The sequence below is a fragment of the Tursiops truncatus genome, chromosome 12 (genome assembly GCF_011762595.2).
Source record: "Tursiops truncatus isolate mTurTru1 chromosome 12, mTurTru1.mat.Y, whole genome shotgun sequence".
Taxonomy (NCBI): Eukaryota; Metazoa; Chordata; class Mammalia; order Artiodactyla; family Delphinidae; genus Tursiops; species Tursiops truncatus.
In genome coordinates, this window is record NC_047045.1 from 22,195,923 (window position 1) to 22,221,149 (window position 25,227).

The 25,227-nt window shown below is 38.1% G+C and overlaps 1 protein-coding gene across 6 annotated transcripts in view; it reads right to left on the bottom strand.

The window, feature by feature from the left end:
- Nucleotides 1-25,227, bottom strand: part of RNGTT (RNA guanylyltransferase and 5'-phosphatase) — a 249,817-nt gene that overhangs the window by 49,517 nt on the left and 175,073 nt on the right. For 2 of the 6 annotated variants that reach the window (XM_019929422.3, XM_019929421.3), the window contains exon 15: nucleotides 9,566-9,686. The exons of the other annotated variants lie outside the window; for them this stretch is intronic. In XM_019929422.3, coding sequence (XP_019784981.1) covers nucleotides 9,576-9,686 — 111 coding nt within the window. In that variant the 3' untranslated portion in view covers nucleotides 9,566-9,575. The remainder of the gene's footprint in view (nucleotides 1-9,565; nucleotides 9,687-25,227) is intronic. 6 annotated transcript variants of the gene reach the window in all.

A 25,227-nucleotide genomic window follows, 5' to 3' on the forward strand; every position in this document is an offset into this window, starting at 1 on the left:
AATTTTAACTGAGTTTGTAACATGTACTCTTTTGCTACACTTAGCTCAGTTTAATTACTATGATCTCAGAATAGAGTTGAGCTCCTACAAGAAAACCGACCCTACATACCGAAACGTGACTGGGATAAATGGGTTCTGTTATTTTATTGTATGGTTGGAGACTCTTTTTGGATAGCCTTCCAATACCAGAGGGGATGAGACTGGAGAATTCTTCTGTACTTGATGTCCCCCTACTGCACACAGTGATAATAAGGTACCTGGAAGATACCTTCTGTCACCCCGGCATCTCACAAAGGAGTAAGGGAACATGTAATATATGCAGATCCAATAACTGGAAACAGAAAATGGGTCTAGAGGTGCCCCTCCCTCTCCAATATTGGCTTCTCCACACACTCATGCCTTCCTCGCTTTCGTGACAAGTAGCCCATGTAACTGCCTAGTTGTTGGAGTTGAGACCTCAAGCAACACTTTCCCAACTCAGCATTTTTTGAGGCTCTATTATGCAGGTACCAGGCCAAGCGTTTTTACGCTCATTATTTCCTTCATAAGATCTATCCGCATGCAGTGGACCGTCTACTTTTTAGAGGGAGGGACAAGCATGTACTGGCGGGAACCAGGATCATGTGGGAGTGAGCCGTACATTATTTTTTGCTTCACTCTTTCGTTTCTCCTCCTAGGACCGCCTCTCTGAATGGATAACAGGTCTGTGCAAATGCTCAAACAACCTTAAGACAATTCACTTTTTATACCTCACTGTTTTAGAAAGAGTACCAAGCCCAGAATCCTGGCTGAAAAGAGAGCACAGGAGCTCACCTAGGCCACCTCTCTTTTTAGACTGAAAACACAGGTTCACAGAAAGCCTACAATTTGTCCAAAGCATATGGCTCTGCAGGGGCAGACTCAAAATGAGGGTCCAGACACCCGGCATTTCAGTTCCGCACACTGACCCTGTGGTCTACAAGACTATCTTTCACCAGCAAAATGGGTAACTCTGCAGGCCAAATTCTTACTTGCAGTTTTGCAAGTTTCACCAAAGAGGAGAAAAAGGTTTGACCCAGTTTATCTAATGTATTAAAAATAGTTTATATCCCAACCTACTATGGACACACACACATACACGTTTCATTAAACAATTTATATTCCAACTTGGTGCATTTTGCTATTTTTTTTCTTCTATTTCATTTCATGAAAACAAAAACAAACAAAACTGGTTGAGATCCACTAAACTGCTTTCAAGACCAACCACCAAAGTTAGGAAAAAAAAAACCTCACAGAGGATTCTAATAATAATAATTTCAAACAACTAACAAGGAAGTAGGGGAGGCATTTTACCTTTTCTAGCGGGAACTGCATAAAAAATGGAGGCAGACAACCCTCAGGACAGCAAGCCAGACCCCACCGGCTGGCTCCTCCACCCTTCCCCACGCCCTCGCCCTTCCCAGAATGATACACTGTGCTGAGGCTTCCCTGGGCCAGGCAAACACGCTCAGCCGTTTCTCCAGTTGTCCCTCTCTGGCACAACATGCTGGCCAAGAAGAGCTGATACTTGACTTTAATAATTTCAGATGACACTTTTCTCTAGAGAATTGGGTCTGTTTTGTCAGCTCCTGAAATACCACGTGATATACTATTTCAGAGTATAATTTCTTCCTTCTGTTTACATTCTCCCTCATTAGATGGTAAGCTCCTTGAGCAAACAAAACAAGGACCCTCGTTTTGCTCACTGCCAGATCCCACTGAACACAAAAGAGGTGTTCAATAAATATATGTTTAAAAAAAAAAAAAAACCTTGATGAGCATTATACAAAGAAATTATAGAAGTGACATCAGATTTTGAAACATTCCAGCCACTATTAAATGATTTTCACCCCCTGGACTGGTCAGGCTCTCACATCATCCTCTCTTCCCCTCTGGCTAACCAGCTCTCTTTTGTCAGGATCACCTTCTCTGGGAAACCTGCTCTGACTCCACAGACTCTCTGCTTCATTGATGTGCTCTCACAGCACCTTATTCTTCCCTTATCTTAGAAAAATGGCCTAGTGAATTCTCTACGTCTTCGGCTTGACAATAAGCTCCATCAGGATGGAGCTTTAATACAGTGCCTTGCACACAGTACATCCTCCATTAAAAATTTTACATGCAAACATGCATGAAAAGTTATGTACTTCTGGCCTGAAAAACCAAACCAAACCAAAATAGAATAAATCCAACCTAATGACCTGGTTATACGGGTAATTAGTAGTTGACTCAATCACAGCTTTCTGAGTAGAAGTCCTTTTAAACCATGCTGCCGCATAAAATTAGGCTTTTCCTTTGTGGATGTGGGTATGACTTCTAGTGAAAGAGGAAATAGGATGTCAGCTACTGGGGAGAACTGAAGGGGGAAACAGGGAGGAGAAAGTAAGCAAACACCATCCACCATGCATTTCTATGTCAGATGGAAAACAAACACACAAAAGTTTAGGCATCCCGTTGCATCATATTCATTATAAACCAGGAATTTTCTGCTTCCTAAAATATTAAAGATAATGATGCATCCATCCACCCAGTATTTATCAATATTGTTCACAGTAGGAAAAAAGATAAATGTATCCTTCCTTTTTGTATCAAATATACAAATAGGAGAAGCACTAGAAAAATACACAGTGTAAATATGCAAATTTTAACTAAGTAATTCATTTACATAGCTCCACTCACAGGAACTCAAACATCTTTGTTAACATTAACCCTTCACATTCTCGTGAGCTAGTTTTGCAAGATTCCTATTTTAAACAGTGACTTAGGACCCATGTAAATAAGGATAAATTCAAAATAGTTTCTGCCTTCCTGTCTGCCACTCTAAAATGAATCTACATTTCCTTCTTAAAATAATTTTCCATAATAAATCTTAAGAAAGATCTCCATCAAAATTTCCTACAAAATCTGCAAATAGTAGGGTCAGCAAACTGTCTCAAGAAATATGATTTGCCAAGTTAGTTCAATAAAAATATTCAATAGGACACAAGCTGAAAGGCTATAGACCAAGAAAAGACATACGACAAGACACTGAGAGTCTGCCTTGAGGGTATAAAACGTTGGTTTCGAGTCTCTAATAATTGATCACTTTATTAATGATCCAACAGAGGACTTAATGAATAGCCTACTAATAGGATCTAAATTCAAATTCGAAGCATCTTTTGAATCTCCATTAGGAAAAGTAATATAATGAAAATTTTAGAGAAGGTATTTTTGCAGAAAATAAAATGTAACTTGGAAAAAATACAAAAGATGAAGTCCTGGTAAATATTTAGTATGTAAGGGAAAATGGAAAGGCTGTCATCACTGTGGAGAAAGAAATGATAGTAGACAGATTATCAGAAAAAGATTTAAAATAAGACATTCCACTATTTTTATATACTATTGTTATTATTAACAGTTCTCACCCCCTTTGACAGAAAGAGTCATATTACTGTAGCAGGAGGCAGAAGTTTGGAGGAAAGACTTTCTTGAAGGAAGAAGAAATATCCCACTGATGGATGAAGAACTGGGCTTAAGTTTGAGTAGGTTGCTAGGCTCTTTTTTCCATTCTTCTTTCTATATTCACCCAGAAAACTACAAAATGCCTGTATAAAGTAACAGGGAAGAAATAAACACAGAGGCATTCATTCCTTTGCATTTTTTTTTCTGTGTTTGGGGTGTGTGTGTGTGTGTGTGTGTGTGTGTGTGCACGCACGTGTGGGTGTGTGTATGATATGTATGTTTATGATGTATACATATTTTTTTCAATTTTAAATAACAAATGCAGAGCTTTTAGAAAGCCTGTAGGTGATATTTGGATACAAAAAAATTTCTAAAATGGAGACAGAGTAATAAATCAAACCCTGCAATTGAGGCTCAGATAGAAACAGAAAGCACCTCTGTCATTTTTTAACCTTCCAAGGCCTAAAGATGAACAAATCCCAGCCCTCAAACACACATATACAACTGCCTGTGCAATCAGAAAATGACAGATTCAGGAGGAGATTCTACATGCTTGATAATCAGCCCTGTAATCTTTCCTCTTCCCTATACCACACTGGCCAACATACAATTTAATTTCATCATTTGGATGTGTGTGATTATTTTTATTTATAGCCTCCAGATCTGCAGATATAGAACTTGTGGTTTCTAGTATTTACTCTACCTGAAGGTGTATCACAGGTACAACACTCTCCTGCTCTTTGGAATGGGAGTAGGGGTACTTTCTCCTTTTTAAGAGATACAGGTCATTTGCACAACAAATACTTCTTCAGCTTGTATTATTGTACAGTCATATTCTGATGAGTCCAAAGAGCTTCCCCTACCACCACCTGAGGGGAGGGAGGGAGGTGGGAGGACATTTCTCAGAAAGAGACCAACCACAATTCCTCTATGGCTGGGGCCATCTTCTAGCACCCGCCCTGCAGAATGAGCAGGAAGGCCTCTTCCGACTGCTATCTCTGACACGCGTACTGCACGTGTACTGCTGAGCTCCTTGGAGTAGATCCAGTTCTTTTAGGAAAGCCAGCATGGTTGTGACATCTTGTAGACCTAACTTATTCTGAATTCTGCTCTATAAGGAAGACTGTTTTAGAGTAATTCCAATTTATTATTACTAATTAATATATCGCCCTTTGGTAAACCAGACCAAATTTATAAGGAAGAGCAGACATATGTTACCATGAGGTCACAGACTGTGTTTACAAAATTCAGACAGCTAGTGACAGAAGGTTTCAAGCTTACTTGCCCCTGACTCCAAAGCTCTTAACCATGTGATCTGACTAGAATTCTCAAGGCATTTATTTTATTTGACTTTGAATGTCTTCACTTTCTTTTATAAATCCTTAAAGTCAAATAATCATAAATGACTATATTTTAGTTTAAAAAGGATGCTAGACATGATTTACTGAAAAACCGTATTTTTAATTAAAAAAAAGAAACTCTTTTAAGACAAAGACGAGAACCCCAAATCTCATACCCAGTCCTGAGATCCTTCCAACATACCAGACTGCTTCCTTTTAACTTCTTCAAATAACCACACAGAGTGCAATTTAAGGACAATTCAGTATTTTCCTCACCTTGCTAGATTACTGAGACAATTTAGGAAAGAGAGTGCTACAAAAGAATATAAGGAACTGTGGAGTAGGTAGAACTAGATTAAAATCTTGATTCCAGTGCTTTTGACACATTTGTGGTGTGCTCCGTGCTGTACAAGCCTTAGGCTCTATGCTACGCCACTCTATGCTGTTCAATTTTTAAGCCATGTAACCTGGAGCACAATGCCAGATGGTTCCTATTGGGTCTGCATGAGTTAACCTATGTAAACCTTTTGGTAGACATAGGGGGCTGCAATTCTGTTAGCCTGCTTTCCTGTTATTTCCTGGGGTTTATTCTGCACTCAATTTATATTAGGAAAATATGATCATGTATTACAAACAGAAGAATTCTTATTCTATTTCTGTTAACTTCCATTTTAAACGACAAGAAAATAAAACTAAATAAACTGAAGAAACTAAAGCCCATGCAGTTCACCTTGACTTATTCAATATATGCTTTACTGAATATGCTTTATAGAGCATATTTATATGCTTTTATATAGCCTAAGACTATTAATGGTAGTAGAGGAAGGCAAACAACTGACTGTTTGGTTTATTTTCATTCTATTCTTTGTTAACCTGAATTGGAAAAGTGGCTATTCCACGAGGTTATTTATAAATTAAAACCAAAGTGATACCTGGCTTTGAAACAATACCTTGAACTCCAAATCAAAATGCCTCCTTAAGTTAGAAGCCTGCAGCACAGACAGAAACTCTCAAGCACAGCCACATGCTCTACTTTTTTAGAAGAGGTGTATCGAGTTTTAGGCAGCCCAGGTTCCCTACAACAAATATCCAAGAAGCATACCTGTGGTGTTAGTTATGTACTCAGTTTCTCATGTCACAATTCCTCATATGAAAGAAAAATGTAAAAAGATCAGAAGATCCTAATGTTCTGGATCCCAAGGTGATAAAAGAACAAGGTCCCTATTTGTAATGGCTCATTAAATGCCTTAGAGAAGAAGTGATAGGGGGGTAGAAGGAAACACCATTTTTTAAAATGACTTTTATAAGCCTAGATTTGTGCTAGATGGTTTATCCACACTATTCTATAGAATTCACATCATGATTTTAAGAAGTAGATGCTGTCATTTCCATTTTATAGATATAAAACCAAGGTACATACATTGGATGAGAATCCCACCAGATTCGTCTAGTTCTGAAGTCTATCCTAAGGTTCAGGGATTGGTTTGCTTTTCAACTGAATGGCAAATCATCCTTGTGCAATTTAATAGATTCATGAAAAAATTTCCATAAAGATCTCTAAAAGCTAATTATGAAGTTAATCCCACACCCCATAAAGGGCATAAACATGTCTCACACACCAGCCTGCCACATTTCTCACAACTAAATTTCAGCAAAAAAGCACAAGAGCCAAAACAAACTAAAAAACTGAAGGGTTCTATTTTTTTGGATAAGATATACTTTTTCTTTAATCTGCCAGATTTCTCTATTGGTTACATAGCATGAGCAATTTTCTCACAGGAAATCTCTTGTATTTATAGCAAGCTAATTACTCTCTAGAAGTGACTGTCATATGTATGTGGATGGTTTTGGATTCAATTTTGTCAAAAGCTGGGAAATTAATTCATGCCTCATCCCATGCAAGCCTTATGTTTTAAGAGATTAAAGGCCACTGCAAAGACCTATTACCAGGGAATTTCTGAAGACTACCCTTAATTTAAAAATACATTAATCTACTTCTTTTTGGATGATATAATCTATGAGCCTGTTTGTTATGGTCAGCTCAATGTTCTACCTAATTGTGAGGGAAATACCTGTTTATTAGAAATAACAGCTTTTTGCTTTAAAGTTCAGACCAAAAAAAAAAAAAAAAAAAGAAAGCTTGCATCTTAATCATAAATGTACTGCATTAAGACATAAAAACAAAAGACTCCAGCAAATAAGAAGCTCACTAATTTTATATACCAAAAGCTACAATATGCTATTTACTACACAGTCAACTGTTTTCTCTCAAGAGAGAGATGTAAGTAACATTTTGCAAACTTCATTTTGTTGAAATATATTCCCGTCTGCTGAGCTTCTTGTTTTGTACCAGCAAAAGTGAAATATGCTACTTTTGCTACTGTCAAACAAAAAACATTTAAATGATTACCAATTTTGATTCTTGCTCTAATTTTTTTCAGCTGCATATGGTAATACATTTCAAAAGATGATGTCAGGGATGCCACTTTACTATAGCAAAGTATTAAAACAGACATTTGGTGTTATCAACATTTGCTGCACCCCTGAAGAACAATATGGGGAACTTTTTTTATTTTAGAGGAGGCGACATCTACTTCTAATCTATATTGAGTCCCTGTAAAGCATGTGCTACTACCATAATAAAGGTCTCCAGCAGTTATGAGGCTTTTGTATAAGTGACCCTAAAAAGTTTAATGGGTTTCCAAGACCACTCATCAACATACAGAGAGCCTACTATTCACCTACTTCAGTCTGTGTGATATATGCTTTCTCGATTCAAACATGGAAAGTTTCAGTGGCAAGTAAAGACCTACGCGTGTAAAATCTTAAAAGTTAATCAGAATTCAGGAAAATATTAGATTTCACAGGCAGTATATATTATTTGCCAAGTAAGTGACACAAATCATATACCACTCCCAGAAAGAAAGGATGGCTCCTTCCCAGATATTGGCTCATATCTCCCGTACAGTTCTTATTGTATTATTCTTTTTGCTATTAAGCTATTTGTATACATACCTTAAGAGCCTAGAATAGGCAGATTTAAAATTTTTCATTTCTGAATCCCACCACGGTACTGAAAAATACCCAGCACTCGGTACATGCTCAATCAATGTTTACTTGAATACCTGAATAAATGAATGACTGGTGACGATGATAAAGGTGATGAAGACAGCAGCCACACTCAGGGTCAGGTGATGTCCTAGGTGCTTCGCATGCATTAACTAATTTACTGTTAGTTTTCTCTTGGTACTTTACAAATGTGGACACTGAGGCACAGAGGGACCAGCTTGCCCCGACTCATCTAACTCCTTCATGCCCTTCAATTCTGGGCTTAAAAGGTGACTTCTTTAGGGAGGTCCTCCCAACCCATGAGACAAAGCTACAGACACTTGCCCTCCATCCAAACAACCCCTTTATCTTCCCTATCATTACAGTCGTCACTCCTGAAGAACTGATTTAATCAGCAGTCTTGTACATTACACAGTGAGCTCCATAAAGGCAGGGACCATGTCAGTCTTATTCACTGCTCTAACTCCAGTGCCTATCAAAGTGCTTGGCACATAATGGGTACCTAATAAATTTAAGCTTCATGACTGAGCGATGCAGGTAGCCATTACATTTTCATTTAAAGAATAAGTAACAAACATGAGCAAATCTGAGGTGATCTGAAAGAGTCAATATAACTGCCCAGTAGGCATCTGAAGATTCAAAACTGTGGTTTAAGAGAAGAATGAGGTAAAGATTTGAGAGGCATCTTCAGGCTGTTATTCCATGGCTATAAATGATCACAACAAAACTGTGACACTATGGTTGACCCATTTCTGAATACATATTATTTGTATATTAAGGAGAACCCAACATCTTATGTTTCTGTTGTAAGCCCCCAAAAGAAAAATTCCAAAAGGGGCCTTATTAAATAGTAAAATTAATTAAGATGAAACCATTCTTTAAGAGGTTCCTCTTTTTTTTTTTTTTTTTTTTTGCAGTACACGGGCCTCTCACTGTCGTGGCCTCTCCCGTTGTGAAGCACAGGCTCTGGACGCGCAGGCTCAGCGGCCATGGCTCACGGGGCCCAGGTGCTCCGCGGCATGTGGGATCTTCCCGGACCAGGGCACGAACCCGTGTACCCTGCATCGGCAGACGGACTCTCAACTACTGCGCCACCAGGGAAGCCAAAGAGGTTCCTCTTAATAACAGTATAGTGCCTTTATGAGAGTGCCTGGAATCTGCCATTAGCATATTTCTAGTTTGGTAGAAAAGCTTCCAGCTTATATTAAAGCTCCTGTGTGTTTTCTTTTGTTTGTTTTTTGTTTTGTTTTTTTTTTTGCGGTACGCGGGCCTCTCACTGTTGTGGCCTCTCCCGTTGCGGAGCACAGGCTCTGGACGCGCAGGCTCAGCGGCCATGGCTCACGGGCCCAGTGGCTCACGGGCCCACTGCGCCACCAGGGAAGCCCCTGTGTGTTTTCTTTAAGATGACCATGGTGAAGCTGAAATACACTGCTACCGTGATTATACACCAGAAGCACTCAAGCAGTAGAGATGAGTCCTGTGTTGTAGGGACAAGCAAAGCGTTTAAACCTGCAGATGTACCTAAAAGAGGCATATGGATTATAAACCACACTACACCGCTACTGTGACAACAAATGTGAAAACTCCGGCAAGGCACTGGCTGACAAAAGAATAGAAAGCAGAACTGGTTCAGTCACTCTGCTTGACAAACTTGAAGATACACCTATGTTACGGGAAAAGTATTGTAAGTTTCAAACCTGTTTTACGTCACTTGATGCAGCTGTGAGTAGCAGTGACAGAGACATCAACTACTGCCACCGTGAAGAAAGGGAGACGGTGAGGAAAGGCAGCAGCGGGCTCACTGAAGAAAAGAAACCACTGCAAGTGAAAGAACAACATTTCTGAGCAGAGCTGCTAATGCTTTTTGCCTTCTTGGCCATATTTACACTTATACAGCCAGTAAGCAGAACCACATTCAAATATTTAGGACCACGAGAGCAGCGTACGTAATTAAGAGAAATAAAGGGTAAGTCTGTAGGCCCTTCCAGCAAACAAAACAGTACCAGTAGTGCAGTACTGTCTTAAGGCAAATATGGCAGAATTAACACCTCCTTATTAAAAAAAGAAAAAACAGGAACACAATGTCAGTGAATGAAAGTACTACACTTTTCCAGGAGGATGTGGAGACACCTTTAGGCCCACTGGTCAAAGCTTATGGATGCATATAATCAGGTGCAAATTAAGGTTATTGATTTAACAAGCTTAGTCACCTAATTTTCCCTAGAAATTTTGGCACTTTTTAAGTTACTCACAGGAAAAAAAAAAAAGAAGCAAGAAAGGAACTGCCAGAATGTGACTTTGAGAAATAATAGCTGACAGCAAATCACCAACCCTGAAGCACAGTAATCTTGGGCCACTTTCTGAGGCAGTAACTGGCTTAAGAGATATTAACAATTCCTGAAGCCATCACTTTATTAAAGTACAGGCAAATAGTCCAAGACAATACTCAAAATAAAAGTTCTATAAATTATAGGACACTTTAAGAAGGTAGGGATACTTCCAATTTATCAAAGGAAAAAATTAACATAAATGCTTGCTTAGAAAAGGTACATGGGAAAATTTTCATTAAATGATGATGTTGTTGGGTCACTGATCTCTCTACCGTCCTGCGTTTCTACAGAGCTTGCTCTGTTCAATGCACTGTTGTTGTATGGGCTGACTCCCTTGGAATACTTTTTTTCTTTTTTTTTTGCGGTACGCGGGCCTCTCACTGTTGTGGCCTCTCCCGTTGCGGAGCACAGGCTCTGGACGCGCAGGCTCAGCGGCCATGGCTCACGGGCCCAGCCGCTCCACGGCATGTGGGATCTTCCCGGACCGGGGCATGAACCTGTGTCCCCTGCCTCGGCAGGCAGACTCTCACCCACTGCGCCACCAGGGAAGCCCCCTTGGAATACTTGATCAACGTCTCCAATGGAAAATTTAAGTCAGCAATATTTACACAAAAACAGTGTTGTAAAGAACAAAGGGAGTGGGCTTAGGGAGTCAAGAAAACCTGCGTTCAGATCCAATTATATCATTTACTGGTTTGCATGACCACGGGCAAGTTCTTTAACCTCTCTGTATCTCAACTTTCTCATCTGTAAGTAGAAATAATATTTACTTTATAAGACTTTATAAATATTAGAAGGTATAATATGTCCTGGGCATATAATACGTGCTCAATAAAAATGATTTCTTTGCTCTTTATAAAAATACCTTATTTTTTTCTATTCCTAGTACAATTAAAGTCATATGTTACCATTCCATTTATGCCATAGATGTTTCTGTAAATGATCATTGATCTTAACAAAAACATCTAACTTTAAAAATAATGTCAAAGGTTGTTATGTCCAAAAGAAAGAATACATATCAAACCAAAAATATGCAAATTCTATTACTGTGTAGTATATCACTAGAGTTCAGGTTTCTGCTTCCAGATTACCACGCAGAAACACTGAAGGAAATGTTTAATGAAAATGGTACACTAGAAGAGCTAAATTTTTAGACCTATTTATGTATTATTTATAAATAATTATTATTTATTTTTAAGTCAATAATAGTCTTGATGCTATGTTTTTAAAGTCACAATTTTGACGGTAATTCTCTAAAGAAGCTGTGAATGCAACAATAAAGGGTCAAATATCACCTTCAATGGGGAGAAAGGTATAATGAACTGATTTCTTTCTCACAATAAAAATCTGCACTGAACAAACCTGAACCAATCAATCTGTTGTCTTTTTCCAGGATACAAATCTCCTGTGAAAACTATGTCTAACAGACTTGGGCTTAATCTTAACTTCTCAAGACACACAAAAAGAGATGAAAATAACTGAAATAACAACTATGGAAAGGCAAGATCTTCAATGACTTGAACTGTCAGATTCAAAAGTATAACTAGTCACATTAAGAAAGGTTCTCTAGGGCATTCATTTCCTGTCACAAATAATAGTTCCACTTGAACAGCAAGAGAATATCAGAAAAAAACAAATAGAAACATTAATTTGAACTATTTTTATATTAGCTCTACTTCAAACAATATGAAGAAGATATAAAAATATTTTACTACCTGACAGTTATGACTTTAGGAATCCAGGACCCTTTTGTCATTGTCCATGGCAGTGAGCATTACTATTAGTTACTTTAGCTGGGTCTAAAGAAGCCATCTGAAATACTGATACAAATCAGCAAGAAAATGTCAGTTTTTGACGGTGAGTTTGGTTCTCAGCTAAAATTCTGGTGTTTCTCTAAAAAGGTATTAGTCCCTGCCCAGTTCCAAATTACAAATTCTTAAAGCGGTCTGTATAGTTTTGCTGTTAGTGTGTTTTTTTTCTTTTTAACTCTCTAACACCAATTTACCTCTTCAACCATATCTCGTATTACTTCCTTACATAAACTTTTTCTTTTATACTCAAGGCAAGACTTTATAGTTCCACTCCACACTTTGCATTTTATACTTCCCTAAAACACCTGTCATTCTCCTATTCCTGCAAGGAGTAAACAGAGAAAGACAAAGTCTTTCTTACACACACACACACCCTACTATTCACCTAATTGGCAGGACAACACAGTTCTCACACACACACACACACACACACACACACACACACACACACCCTACTATTCACCTAATTGGTAGGACAACACAGTTCTCACACACACACACACACTCACCCTACTATTCACCTAATTGGTAGGAAAACACAGTTCTTATTTCCTTTGTGAATCCCACTTCAACTACCCCAGCCCAGAGTTTTTCCTCAGCTTTGGACATCTATAGCTAATTCCAAGCATCCGACACATCACATCCTACCTTCTGTTGTTAATTATCTTTTTACAAAGAGATTCTTTGCATCTCACCAGTCAGACTATAAATAAGTTAGGGGCATATAAAATATTTTTTTTATTTTACGGTATTTTTTATTGAAATATAGTTGATTTACAATGTTGGGGTAGTTTCAGGTGTACAGCAGTGTGATTCAGTCATATGTATATATATATTTTTCAGACTCTTTTCCCATACAGGCTATTACAAAACATTGAGAAAATAGCTTATTAATCTTTATATCCCTGTCTTCACCAAAATACTTTGTACATATATACCTAATCAATGTTTCTTTTTGACTAGCAGGTAAGTTTTGAGATAAAAAATTGCCAAGAGACTAGTACATATAGTCAAAGGAATAGGGAATTGTCACCATTAGAGGGGAGTGGGAGTTAGGGAAAATGAGGGGACAAGAGCACAGGAAAGCCCAATGGAAGGAATTTATATTTGCTACAGTGGGCAACAGGAAGCCACTCTTGGTGATGATTTAAAAATGAAAAGAAGGGCTTCCCTGGTGGCGCAGTGGTTGAGAGTCCGCCTGCCAATGCAGGGGACACGGGTTCATGCCCCGGTCCGGGAAGATCCCACATGCTGCGGAGCGGCTGGGCCCGTGAGCCATGGCTGCTGAGCCTGCGCGTCCGGAGCCTGTGCTCCGCAACGGGAGAGGCCACAACAGTGAGAGGCCCACATACCACAAAAAAAGAAAAAAAAACCAAACTAGTGTGGGATAAACTTAAGAAAGGTTCTGAAGGCCAGAAACAGAGACTGAATTTATGCTAGAGAGTGTCAAGATGCCTAAAATAGAAACTATCAAGGAGTAGAAGGTTTGAAGGAAGAAGCGATGTGGCTCTACCTCAAGTCCCTCAGAAGAGGTGGCCATTAGTTAACAGCCAACAGGACTGAGTGAAGAAGAGGCCTGGGCTCAAGGGAAGTCAATCTATTAAGGACATTTGGCACTCCACCAAGAATAAGAAGAATTCAAAAGAACGGACTTGTCTTCACTTTTCTCTCCCAAACTATAATTTTTCATAATTGTATTGATTTAATAAATCATTCAGGCCAGTAAAGGCATTTGAAAATCCTCAGCAGGCTTAAGATTTTACTTATTATGGATAAGACTGAGCCCTACAGAGCATGGAAGTCTGTATCTTTTAATAGGATACAACAGAACGGAATAGTTCATCACTGGTAGTAACTTACCCTCATCAGTACAATTTCTACCTTTGCCTTGTGTGGCTCCATTTCACTCCAGAAATCTCCACTTTGTGACATCTAATGACCTTCATCATATGCATGTGGCCTTATTTCATTCATCCTTTTGCTAAACCATCACCACCCTGAGAACGTCTCCTTGCTTATTTTCATTGTCACTGCCTTTTACATCGTCCAATTACTCTTGTGCTATGCAACCAACCTACTCATCCTGAAACTTAGAAAACATCTGTTCCTTCTCAGTGCAACTCTGCTCTAGTTCCTTCTGCAGCTAAAATCAGCCCTGAGTCACCAAAATGTGTCCAAGATACACTGATCTTGAAAAACATTAAAATGCTTTAATTCCATCTATGCTCACAAGGCATACACAACTTTGAGTCAAAAAATGAGAGACTGTTTTTCACTGTATCTAGCAAAACTGCCACACCTGGTTGAAAAAAAAAAAAAACTATTGCGGGCTTCCCTGGTGGCGCAGTGGTTGAGAGTCCGCCTGCCAATGCAGGGGACACGGGTTCGTGCCCCGGTCCAGGAAGATCTCGCATGCCCCAGAGCGGCTGGGCCCGTGAGCCATGGCCGCTGAGCCTGCGCATCCGGAGCCCGTGCTCTGCAACAGGAGACGCCACAACAGTGAGAGGCCCGCGTAACGCAAAAAAAAAAAAAAAAAATTTATATACCTGATTTCTTCCCAGCTGGTTCTTGAAGAAATAGATTTCTAGAGACTATTTCAAATTAATAACCATGTAATACTTTCACCCAAATCTCGTGGATATTAAAAAGTAATAAAGGCAAAGTAAAAAGCATTTAATTCAAAAGGAAAACAACTAGGAGGGTTGGGCCTTCTAAAAAATCATGGCTGAGGAGAAACATATGACACAATAAATTCCAAACTAGATGCTTTGGGAACAAAAGGAAAACACTCCATAACTATATCAGAAGATATTTTAATTAGAAGCCTTTTAATATTTCAGCAGTTCACAAATGTTCTCAATACAAGAACTCTCAGCTCTTAAAATTAACAACTAATGAACAAAAACACTCAACAATGACTAAATAAGTAGTAGAAGTAAGATTAAAACTTTGAGCTCTTTATACTCCCATCTCTTTGGATGTAAATAAACCACAATGACTCTACCTTGATCCTTGTGGTGGAACCACATTTCCTTTGGTCAAGCCATTTAGTACAATCCGTGTCTTAACTAGTATTATACCAATTACAGAGATAATTTTGGCCTGCTATAAAATCAAAACTAAGAAGGGCTTCAAGAATTACAATAATATACTATATATGGTAATGCAACATAAATAGTAATTAGTACACTAAATAGTATACACTAAAATAATACTCCATAGGAGGCAATATAATGTAAACTACCTGTTGGCACTGTAACCTTCAGTGTGTCACTAAGCCTTCTATGTTTTCCTGATCTGTAAAACTGAACATGCTACAAGTACCTACACTTTACAGGTTGTCTGAGAATTAATTAGAGCAGTGCCTGGCACTTGGTGCTCAATAAATGTTGGCTATAATATTTGTTTGCTTAATAACAGTACTAACCATTCATGCTTTTGGTTTTAAACAAGCATATTATCCTGCTTTCCTTTTTCGTGTTAGAAAGTTTTCAAATACTGACAAATAAGAAAAAAAAAAAAGATGAGATATCCGAAGAGATATCAATATGGTTTTAACATTTGATAAAATGTAAGAGAGAGAGAGAGAGAGAGATATATATATATATATATATATATATACATACACACACACACACACACACACACATATTACGGGTACATTTAATTTAAATATTCTTTTATACTATTTGTTTCTCAAAGTCTCAGCATCCTTTGACCCCCGCAAAAAGAAAAAAGTTTTATACGAAATGAAATGAATTTCCGACTAGATAACTGCTTTTATTAAGACTTAGTAAGTAGAATCTGACTCTAAAATATTGCAATCTATTGAGAAGAAATTTTGTATAGTCAAAAAACCTAAAATGTCATTTTATGTGTCTAGATTATCTATATAGATTCTGGATAGACTAATTTTTAAAAAAAGATATATAATGTGTGTTCACTGTTAATATTTTGACTATTACCAGACTAAATCTTAGCAGAAAACAATTAAAACTACTTTAACACTAGAAAGAACATATTATTTTAGCAGATGAATGACCACTTGTGAAGCTATTTCCTGGGTATCACAACTTCTGATCTGGTCACACTGTAGAAAGAACTTAAATATTAATATTTAAAATATTTTAGTAAAACTGTAAATATCCAAATGGTACCTTAATGCTGACTTGTATTTGCAATATTAAATTTATAACAGTTTCTCCAAATCTTACACTTCATTGCATTTAGTACAGTTTGTGAATTTCCTGAACGACAAGCTTATCATTTTTACTTACTGGCAAATAATTCTATAGAAAATGAAACTTTGGGATATGAAGAAAACAAATAACCAGCTCACTATTTAGAAAAAAACTGTTTTAAGAGATAATTAGATTTATTTGACTATATTTTTAAATTCCTGTTTCAAGACAATCAAAGATCCTTCTTAATTTAGAAAGATTGGTTCAAGATGCCAGAGTAGGACGTGCTCTCACTCCCTCTTGCAAAAGCACCGGGATGACAATTAACTGTTGAACAATCATCGACAGGAAGTCACTGGAACTCACCAAAAAAGATACCCCACATCCAAAGACAAAGGAGAAGACACAATGAGATGGTAGGAGGGGGACAATCACAATATAATAAAATCCCATAACTGCTGGGTGGGTGACTCACAAACTGGAGAACACTTATACCACAGAAGTCCACCCACTGGAGTGAAGGTTCTGAGCCCCACGTCAGGCTTTTCAACCTGGGGGTCTGGCAACAGGAGGAGGAATTCCCAGAGAATCAGACTTTGAAGGCTGGTGGGATTTGATTGCAGGACTACGACAGGACTGGGAAAAACAGACTCCACTCTTGGAGGGCACACACAAAGTAGTGTGTGCATCAGGACCCAGGGGAAGGAGCAGTGACCCCATAGGAGACTGAACCAGACCTACCTGCTAGTGTTGGAGGGTCTCCTGCAGAGGCGGGGGGTGGCTGTGTCTCATCGTGAGGACAAGGACACTGGCAGCAGAAATTCTGGGAAGTACTCCTTGGCGGGAGCCCTCCCAGACTTCACCATTAGCCCCGGCAAAGAGCCCAGGTAGTCTCCAATGTTGGGTCGCCTCAGGCCAAACAACCAATAGGGAGGAACCCAGCCCCACCCATCAGCAGACAAGTAGATTAAAGTTTTACTGAGCTCTGCCCACCAGAGCAACACCCAGCTCTACCCACCACCAGTCCCTCGCATCAGGAAACTTGCTCAAGCCTCTTAGATAGCCTCTTCCATCAGAGGGCAGACAGCAGAAGCAAGAAGAACTACAATCCTGCAGCCTGTGGAACAAAAAGCACATTCATAGAAAGATAGACAAGATGAAAAGGCAGAGGTCTATGTATCAGAAGAAGGAACAAGATAAAACCCCAGGAAAAAACCAAACAAAGTGGAGACAGGCAAACGTCCAGAAAAAGAATTCAGAATAATTATAAGGAAGATGATCCAGGACCTCAAAAAAAGAATGGAGGCAAAGATGGAGAAGATGCAAGAAATGTTTAACAAGACGTGGAAGAATTAAAGAACAAACAAACAGAGATGAAGAAGAATTAATGAATGAACAGAGATGAACAATACAAGAATTGAAATGAAAAATACACTAGAAGGGATCAACAGCAGAATGACTGAGGAAGAAGAACGGGTAAGCGACCTGGAACACAGAATGGTGGAATTCACTGCTGCAGAACAGAATAAAGAAAAAGAATGAAAAGAAATGAAGACAGACTAAGAGACCTCTGGGACAACATTAAACACAACAACATTTGAATTATAGGGGTCCCAGAAGTAGAAGACAGAGAGAAAGGACGCGAGAAAATATTCGAAGAGATTCGAAGAGATTATAGTCGAAAACTTCCCTAACATGGGAAAGGAAATAGCTACCCAAGTCCAGGAAGCCCAGAGAGACCCAGGCAGGATAAACCCAAGGAGAAACACTTCGAGACACATAGTAATGAAATTCGCAGAAATTAAAGACAAAGAAAAATTACTGAAAGCAGCATGGGAAAAACAACAAATAACATACAAGGGAACTCCCATAAGGTTAACAGTTGATTTCTCAGCAGAAACTCTACAAGCCAGAAGGGAGTGGCATGATATACTTAAAGTGATGAAAAGGAAGAACCAACAACCAAGATTACTCTATCCAGAAGGATCTCATTCAGATTTGATGGAGAAATCAAAAGCTTTACAGACAAGCAAAAGCTAAGAGAATTCAGCACCACCAAACCAGCTCTACAACAAATGCTAAAGGAACTTCTCCAACTGGGAAACACAAGAGAAGAAAAGGACCTACAAAAACAAACTCAAAACAATTAAGAAAATGGTCATAGGAACATACATATCGATAATTAGCTTAAACGTGAATGGATTAAATGCTCCAACCAAAAGACACAGGCTCGCTGAATGGATACAAAAACAAGACCCATATATATACTGTCTACAAGAGACCCACTTCAGACCTAGGGACACATACAGACTGAAAGTGAGAGGATGGAAAAAGATATTCCATGCAAATGGAAATCAAAAGAAAGCTGAAGTAGCAATACTCGTATCAGATAAAATAGACTTTAAAATAAAGAATGTTACAAGAGACAAGGAAAGACACTACATAATGATCAAGGGATCAATCCAAGAAGAAGATATAACAATTGTAAATATATATGCACCCAACAAAGGAGCACCTCAATACATAAAGCAACTGCTAACAGCTATAAAAGAGGAAATTGACAGTAACACAATAATAGTGGAGGACTTTAACACCTCACTTACACCAATGGACAGATCATCCAAACTGAAAATAAGGAAACAGAAGCTTTAAATGACACAATAGACCAGATAGATTTAATTGATATTAATAGGACATTCCATCCCAAAACAGCAGATTACACTTTCTTCTCAAGTGCACATGGAACATTCTCCAGGATAGATCACATCTAGGGTCACAAATGAAGCCTCAGTAAATTTAAGAAAATTGAAATCATATCAAGCATCTTTCCTGACCACAACGCTATGAGATTAGAAATCAATTACAGAGAAAAAACGTAAAAAACACAAACACATGGAGGCTAAATGATACGTTACTAAATAACCAAAGATCATTGAGGAAATCAAAGAGGAAATCAAAAACTACCTAGAGACAAATGACAATGAAAACACAACGATCCAAAACCTATGAGATGCAGCAAAAGCAGTTCTAGGAGGGAAGTTTATAGCAATACAATCCTAACTCAAGAAACAAGAAAAATCTCAAATAAACAATCTAACCTTACACCTAAAGGAACTAGAGGAAGAAGAACAAACAAAATCCAAAGTTAGTAGAAGGAAAGAAATCATAAAGATCAGAGCTGAAATAAATGAAATAGAAACAAAGAAAACAATAGCAAAGATCAATAAAACTAAAAGCTGGCTCTTTCAAAGATAAACAAAATTGAAAAACCATTAGCCAGACTTATCAAGAAAAAGAGGGAGAGGACTCAAATCAATAAAATTAGAAATGAAAAAGGAGAAGTTACAACTGCAGAAATACAAAGCATCCTAACAGGCTACTACAAGCAACTCTATGCCAATAAAATGCCAACTGGCAAGAAATGGACAAATTCTTAGAAAGGTATAACCTTCCAAGACTGAACCAGGAAGAAACAGAAAATATGAACAGACCAATCATAAGTAATGAAATTGAAACTGTGATTAAAAATTTTCCAACAAAGAAAAGTCCAGGACCAGATGGCTTCACAGGTGAATTCTATCAAACATTTAGAGAAGAGCTAACACCCAACCTTCTCAAACTCTTCCAAAAAATTGCAGAGGAAGGAACATGCCCAAACTCATTCTACGAGGCCACCATCACCCTGATACCAAAACCAGACAAAGATACTACAAAAAAAGAAAATTACAGACCAATATCTCTGATGAATACAGATGCAAAAATCCTCAAAAAATACTAGCAAACAGAATCCAACAATACATTAAAAGGATCGTATACCATGGTCAAGTGGGATTTAGTCCAGGGATGCAAGGATTCTTCAATATACACAAATCAATCAATGTGATATACCATACTGACAAACTGAAGAAGAAAAATCATATGATCATCTCAATAGATACAGAAAAAGCTTTTGACAAAATTCAACACCCATTTATGATAAAAACTCTCCAGAAAGTGGGCACAGAGGGAACCTACCCTCAACATAATAAAGGCCATATGCAACAAACCCACAGCAAACATCATTCTCAATGGTGAAAAACTGAAAGCATTTCCTCTAAGATCAGGAACAAGACAAGGATGTCCACTCTCACCACTATTATTCAACATAGTTTTGGAAGTCAGAGCCACAGCAATCAGAGAAGCAAAAGAAATAAAAGGAATCCAAATTGGAAGAGAAGAAGTAAAACTGTCACTGTTTTCAGATGACATGATACTATACATAGAGAATCCTGAAGATGCCACCAGAAAACTACTAGAGCTAATCAATGAATTTGGTAAAGTTGTAGGACACAAAATTAAGGCACAGAAATCTCTTGCATTCCTATACACTAATGATGAGAAATCTGAAGGAGAAATTAAGGAAACACTCCCATTTACCACTGCAAGAAAAAGAATCAAATACCTAGGAATAAACCTACCTAAGGAGGTAAAAGATCTGTATGCAGAAAACTGTAAGACACTGAAAGAAATTAAAGATGATACAAACAGATGGAAAGATATACCATGTTCTTGGATTGGAAGAATCAATATTGTGAAAATGACTATACTACCCAAAGCAAACTACAGATTCAATGCAATCCCTATCAAACTCCCAATGGCATTTTTCACAGAGCTAGAACAAAAAATTTTACAATTTGTATGGAAACACGAAAGACCCTGAATAGCCAAAGCAATCTTGAGAACGAAAAACAGAGCTGGAGGAATCAGGCTCCCAGACTTCAGACTACACTACAAAGCTACAGTAATCAAGACAGAATGGTGCTGGCACAAAAACAGAAATATAGATCAATGGAACAGGAGAGAAAGGCCAGAGATAAACCCATGCACCTATGGTCAACTAATCTATGACAAAGGAGGCAAGGATATACAATGGAGAAAAGACAGTCTCTTCAGTAAGTGTGCTGGGAAAACTGGAGAGCTACATGTAAAAGAATGAAATTAGAACACTCCCTAACACCATACACAAAAATAAACTCAAAATGGATTAGAGACCTAAATGTAAGGCCAGACACTATAAAACTCTTAGAGTAAAACACAGGAAGAACACTCTTTGACATAAATCACAGCAAGATCTTTTTTGACCCACCTCCTAGAGTGATGGAAATAAAAACAAAAATAAACGAATTGGACCTAATGAAACTTAAAAGCTTTTGCAAAGCAAAGGAAGCTACAAACAAGACGAAAAGACAACCCTCAGAATGGGAGAAAATACTTACAAATGAATCAACGGACCAAAGATTAATCTCCAAAATATATAAACAGCTCATGCAGCTCAATATCAAAAAAACAAACAACCCAATCCAAAAGTGGGCAGAAGACCTAAATAGACATTTCTCCAAAGAAGACATACAGATGGCCAAGAAGCACATGAAAAGCTGCTCAACATCACTAATTATTAGAGAAATGCTAATCAAAACTACAGTGAGTTATCACCTCACACCAGTTAGAATGGGCTTCATCAGAAAATCTACAAACAACAAATGCTGGAAAGGGTATGGAGAAAAGGGAACCCTCTTGCACTGTTGGTAGGAATGTAAATTGATACAGCCACTATGGAGAACAGTATGGAGGTTCCTTAAAAAAGTAAAAATAGAATTACCATATGACCCAGGAATCCCACTACTGGGCATATACCCTGAGAAAACCATAATTCAAAAAGACACATGCACCCCAATGTTCATTGCAGCACTATTTACAATAGCCAGGTCATGGAAGCAACCTAGATGCCCATCGACAGACAAATGGATAAAGAAGATGTAGTATAGGGCTTCCCTGGTGGCGCAGTGGTTGGGAGTCCGCCTGCCGATGCAGGGGACACAGGTTCGTGCCCCGGTTCGGGAGGATCCCATGTGCCGTGGAGCAGCTGGGCCTGTGAGCCATGGCCGCTGAGCCTGTGCATCCAGAGCCCGTGCCCCGCAACGGGAGAGGCCACAACAGTGAGAGGCCCGCGTACCGCAAAAAAAAAAGAAGAAGAAGATGTGGTACATATCTACAATGGAATATTACTCAGCCATAAAAAGGAACGAAACTGGGTCATCTGTAGAGACATGGATGGATCTAGAGACTGTCATACAGAGTGAAGTAAGTCAGAAAGAGAAAAAGAATTATCATATATTAACATATATATGTGGAACCTAGAAAAATGGTATAGATGAATCGGTTTGCAGGGAAGAAACTGAGACAGAGATGTAGAGAACAAATGTATGGACACCAAAGGGGGAAAGCAGCAGGCGGTGGTGGTGGTCCTGTGATGATCTGGGAGATTGGGATTGACATATATATACTAATATGTATAAAGTGGATAACTAATAAGAACGTGCTGTATAAAAAAATAAAATAAAATTCAAAGAAAAAAAAAAAGAAGGATCCCTCCTACCCATAACTTACAATTACCGTATCTACTTATGATGAATATCACTTACTGCAGTAGTCTGAAACTTCTGAAGGTGCTCAAGGTACCAACTTTAATAGTGCCCATTACAAATCACTGGCAACATTAATGGATTTGTATTATCTAGTCTCAGAGTTTCATAGTTTGTTATTGTTCTCGAAGGGTCAACAAAGAGAACACTGGTCTGGAGCTTCCCTAGCTGCCTGAATCATGGCCATGATACACTTGAAATGGGTCTTTATTGCCACCTCTGCCTTGGGGAGGGGGGAGGGGGGAGGGGGGCGGGGTTGCTTTTTCAAATTTTATTAGGCAAGCGGACAAGTAATATTCCTTCCTAACTGACTATTTACTGGAGAAATTATTTTTCTCCTTTTGTGGGAAAAAAGTGAAATATATAACTTCTAGATGTCTAATGTACAATCGAGATCAGAAACCATGGCATTTGTCAGAAATATGACTTCTACAAGAGTCATTTTAGATATTATCTTTTCTATTTACATGGTTGTCAGTGCGTTTGAAATTCTTTTTAGATGTAAAACATTGGTAGGGAAAAAACCCAACAGGATAAGAAACACCATGTTATTTCCTTCACCAAAATAGGATGTCCATTGCATTATAAATATGTAAGTAAGCATGATACTATCTCCTTTCTTGAGAACATTTCAAAATTACAAAAAGGAATTGTTTAGTCTTTTTCTCTCCAAATCACATGTAACAAGAAGACAGCCTGATATGATAGATCTGGTTTTCAAAAAAACGAGAATATGCTAAAATGATTTCTAATATTTTTCTATAAAGTGGCTAGCTCAAGAGAGATTGAAAGTAATTGGAATATCCAGCTAAGAAAAATGCTTTTTTAATTGGAAAGTAATTTGAGGACTAGATTTAAAATGTTCTCAGAATAATTCACACAATCTACATTTCAAATAAACTTACTGATGTTAATAACAATTTACAACCACAATCTTAAATTAGAAAGGAAAATTAATTTATATTGCCTCAAAGATAATCCCAGCTCAAGAGATGAGAAAATAAAGTTTTAATGCAGTAAATATGTATGTAATTAGAACCAGAGTTTTAAATACTTTGATGAACTTCATGGTAAATACTTGATGGTTTAAAAAAACAACAACAACAAGCTCATAGATACAGAGAACAGGTTAGTCGTTGCCGCAAGCAGTGGGTGAGGGTGGGAGAAATGGATGAAGAAGGGGGTCAAAAGGTACCAACTTCCAATTATAAGGTAGATACGTTCTGGAGATGTAATGTTAACAGCAGGGTGACTATAGTTAATAATACTGTATTGTATATTTGGAAGTTGCTAAAAGAGTAGATCTTAAAAGTTCTCATCACAAGAAGAAACTGTTTTGTAACCATGTAAGGGGATGGATGTTAAGTAGACTTATTGTGGTGATCATTTTGCAATGTGTACAATATTGGACCATTATGTTTTACACCTGAAACTAATATGCTATATATCAACTATACCTCAATTTAAAAAAAAAAGCAATATTTGGTTTTCTAGGCATTCTTCAATAATAATGTTAAATATTTATTTAGTGTTTTTATGTCTCAGGCACTAGGCTAATTGCTGAGAATACAGAAGTACACAAGACACAGCCCAGCCCTATGGGACTCATATTTTTGTAAACAGATACGTTTTTTAAGGACATGAAGGTAAGAATACTGAAACTGAAACATGTATGACCACAGGCCTTAAGTGTTACTCAGTTTTGGCAATAACACGGCCAAAAGCACGTTGGTAAAAATGGCAGGAAAACTACTGCTATTGAATACTTTCTGGAACCCTAAGTCTGCAGTTTCGATGTGATTTGTTGGTAACAATGCATGATTTTTAACATCCAGAAAGTTACTAGATGGGCTCACTAGAGAACCCAGCAGTGGTCCTGAAGCACTCTGTCAGCAAGTGTGCAGGATAAAATGCCGTCAGCAACTTAATAGTTTTTGCATATAAGTAAAAAGACTTTTGGCTTCCATGACAGTTTGTGAGGTGTTTTTTTTTTTAAGTTTTTTTTCACTTTTTGAATCTGCTTTCAACAAAGAAATACCCATGTCCGCTCTGATTACTGCAACGTGAGACACTGAAAACTTGCCTCTCCACTCACAGTACTACAGAAAACTGAGCAATTATTCAATGAATATGGCACACTAATCTAGATCTGCTTCCACTGCTTTCTCTCAATTTCTCACTCATCTCCGTTTCTTTCTGTTTTATTCATCTATGGAGATCTAAACTTTACTTGTCTTTCTAGCCTCAAAATACATGAAATCACTTGGAAGACAGAGTAGGCACAGAAGTCTCTCTTCTGTTTATGAGAATTAGGGTCCTTTTGAAATAGAAAATAGCTTTGCTTGGCTCCATGAAACATCTTAAGTCACTTCTCATTTATCTTTTCTTACACTCTCTTCCTCCTTCTCCCCAGCAACTATGACATCACATCACTTTCTTCCCCTCCAAAGCCACTCCGAGGACTACCATCAACTCAGGGGCAGGTAAGCTTCCTCACCATTGCCTGCACTGCATCAATGTGGCAAATGGCAGCATTAGCTGGACAAGTCCTACCCTGCAGCAGTGTCTGCCAAACT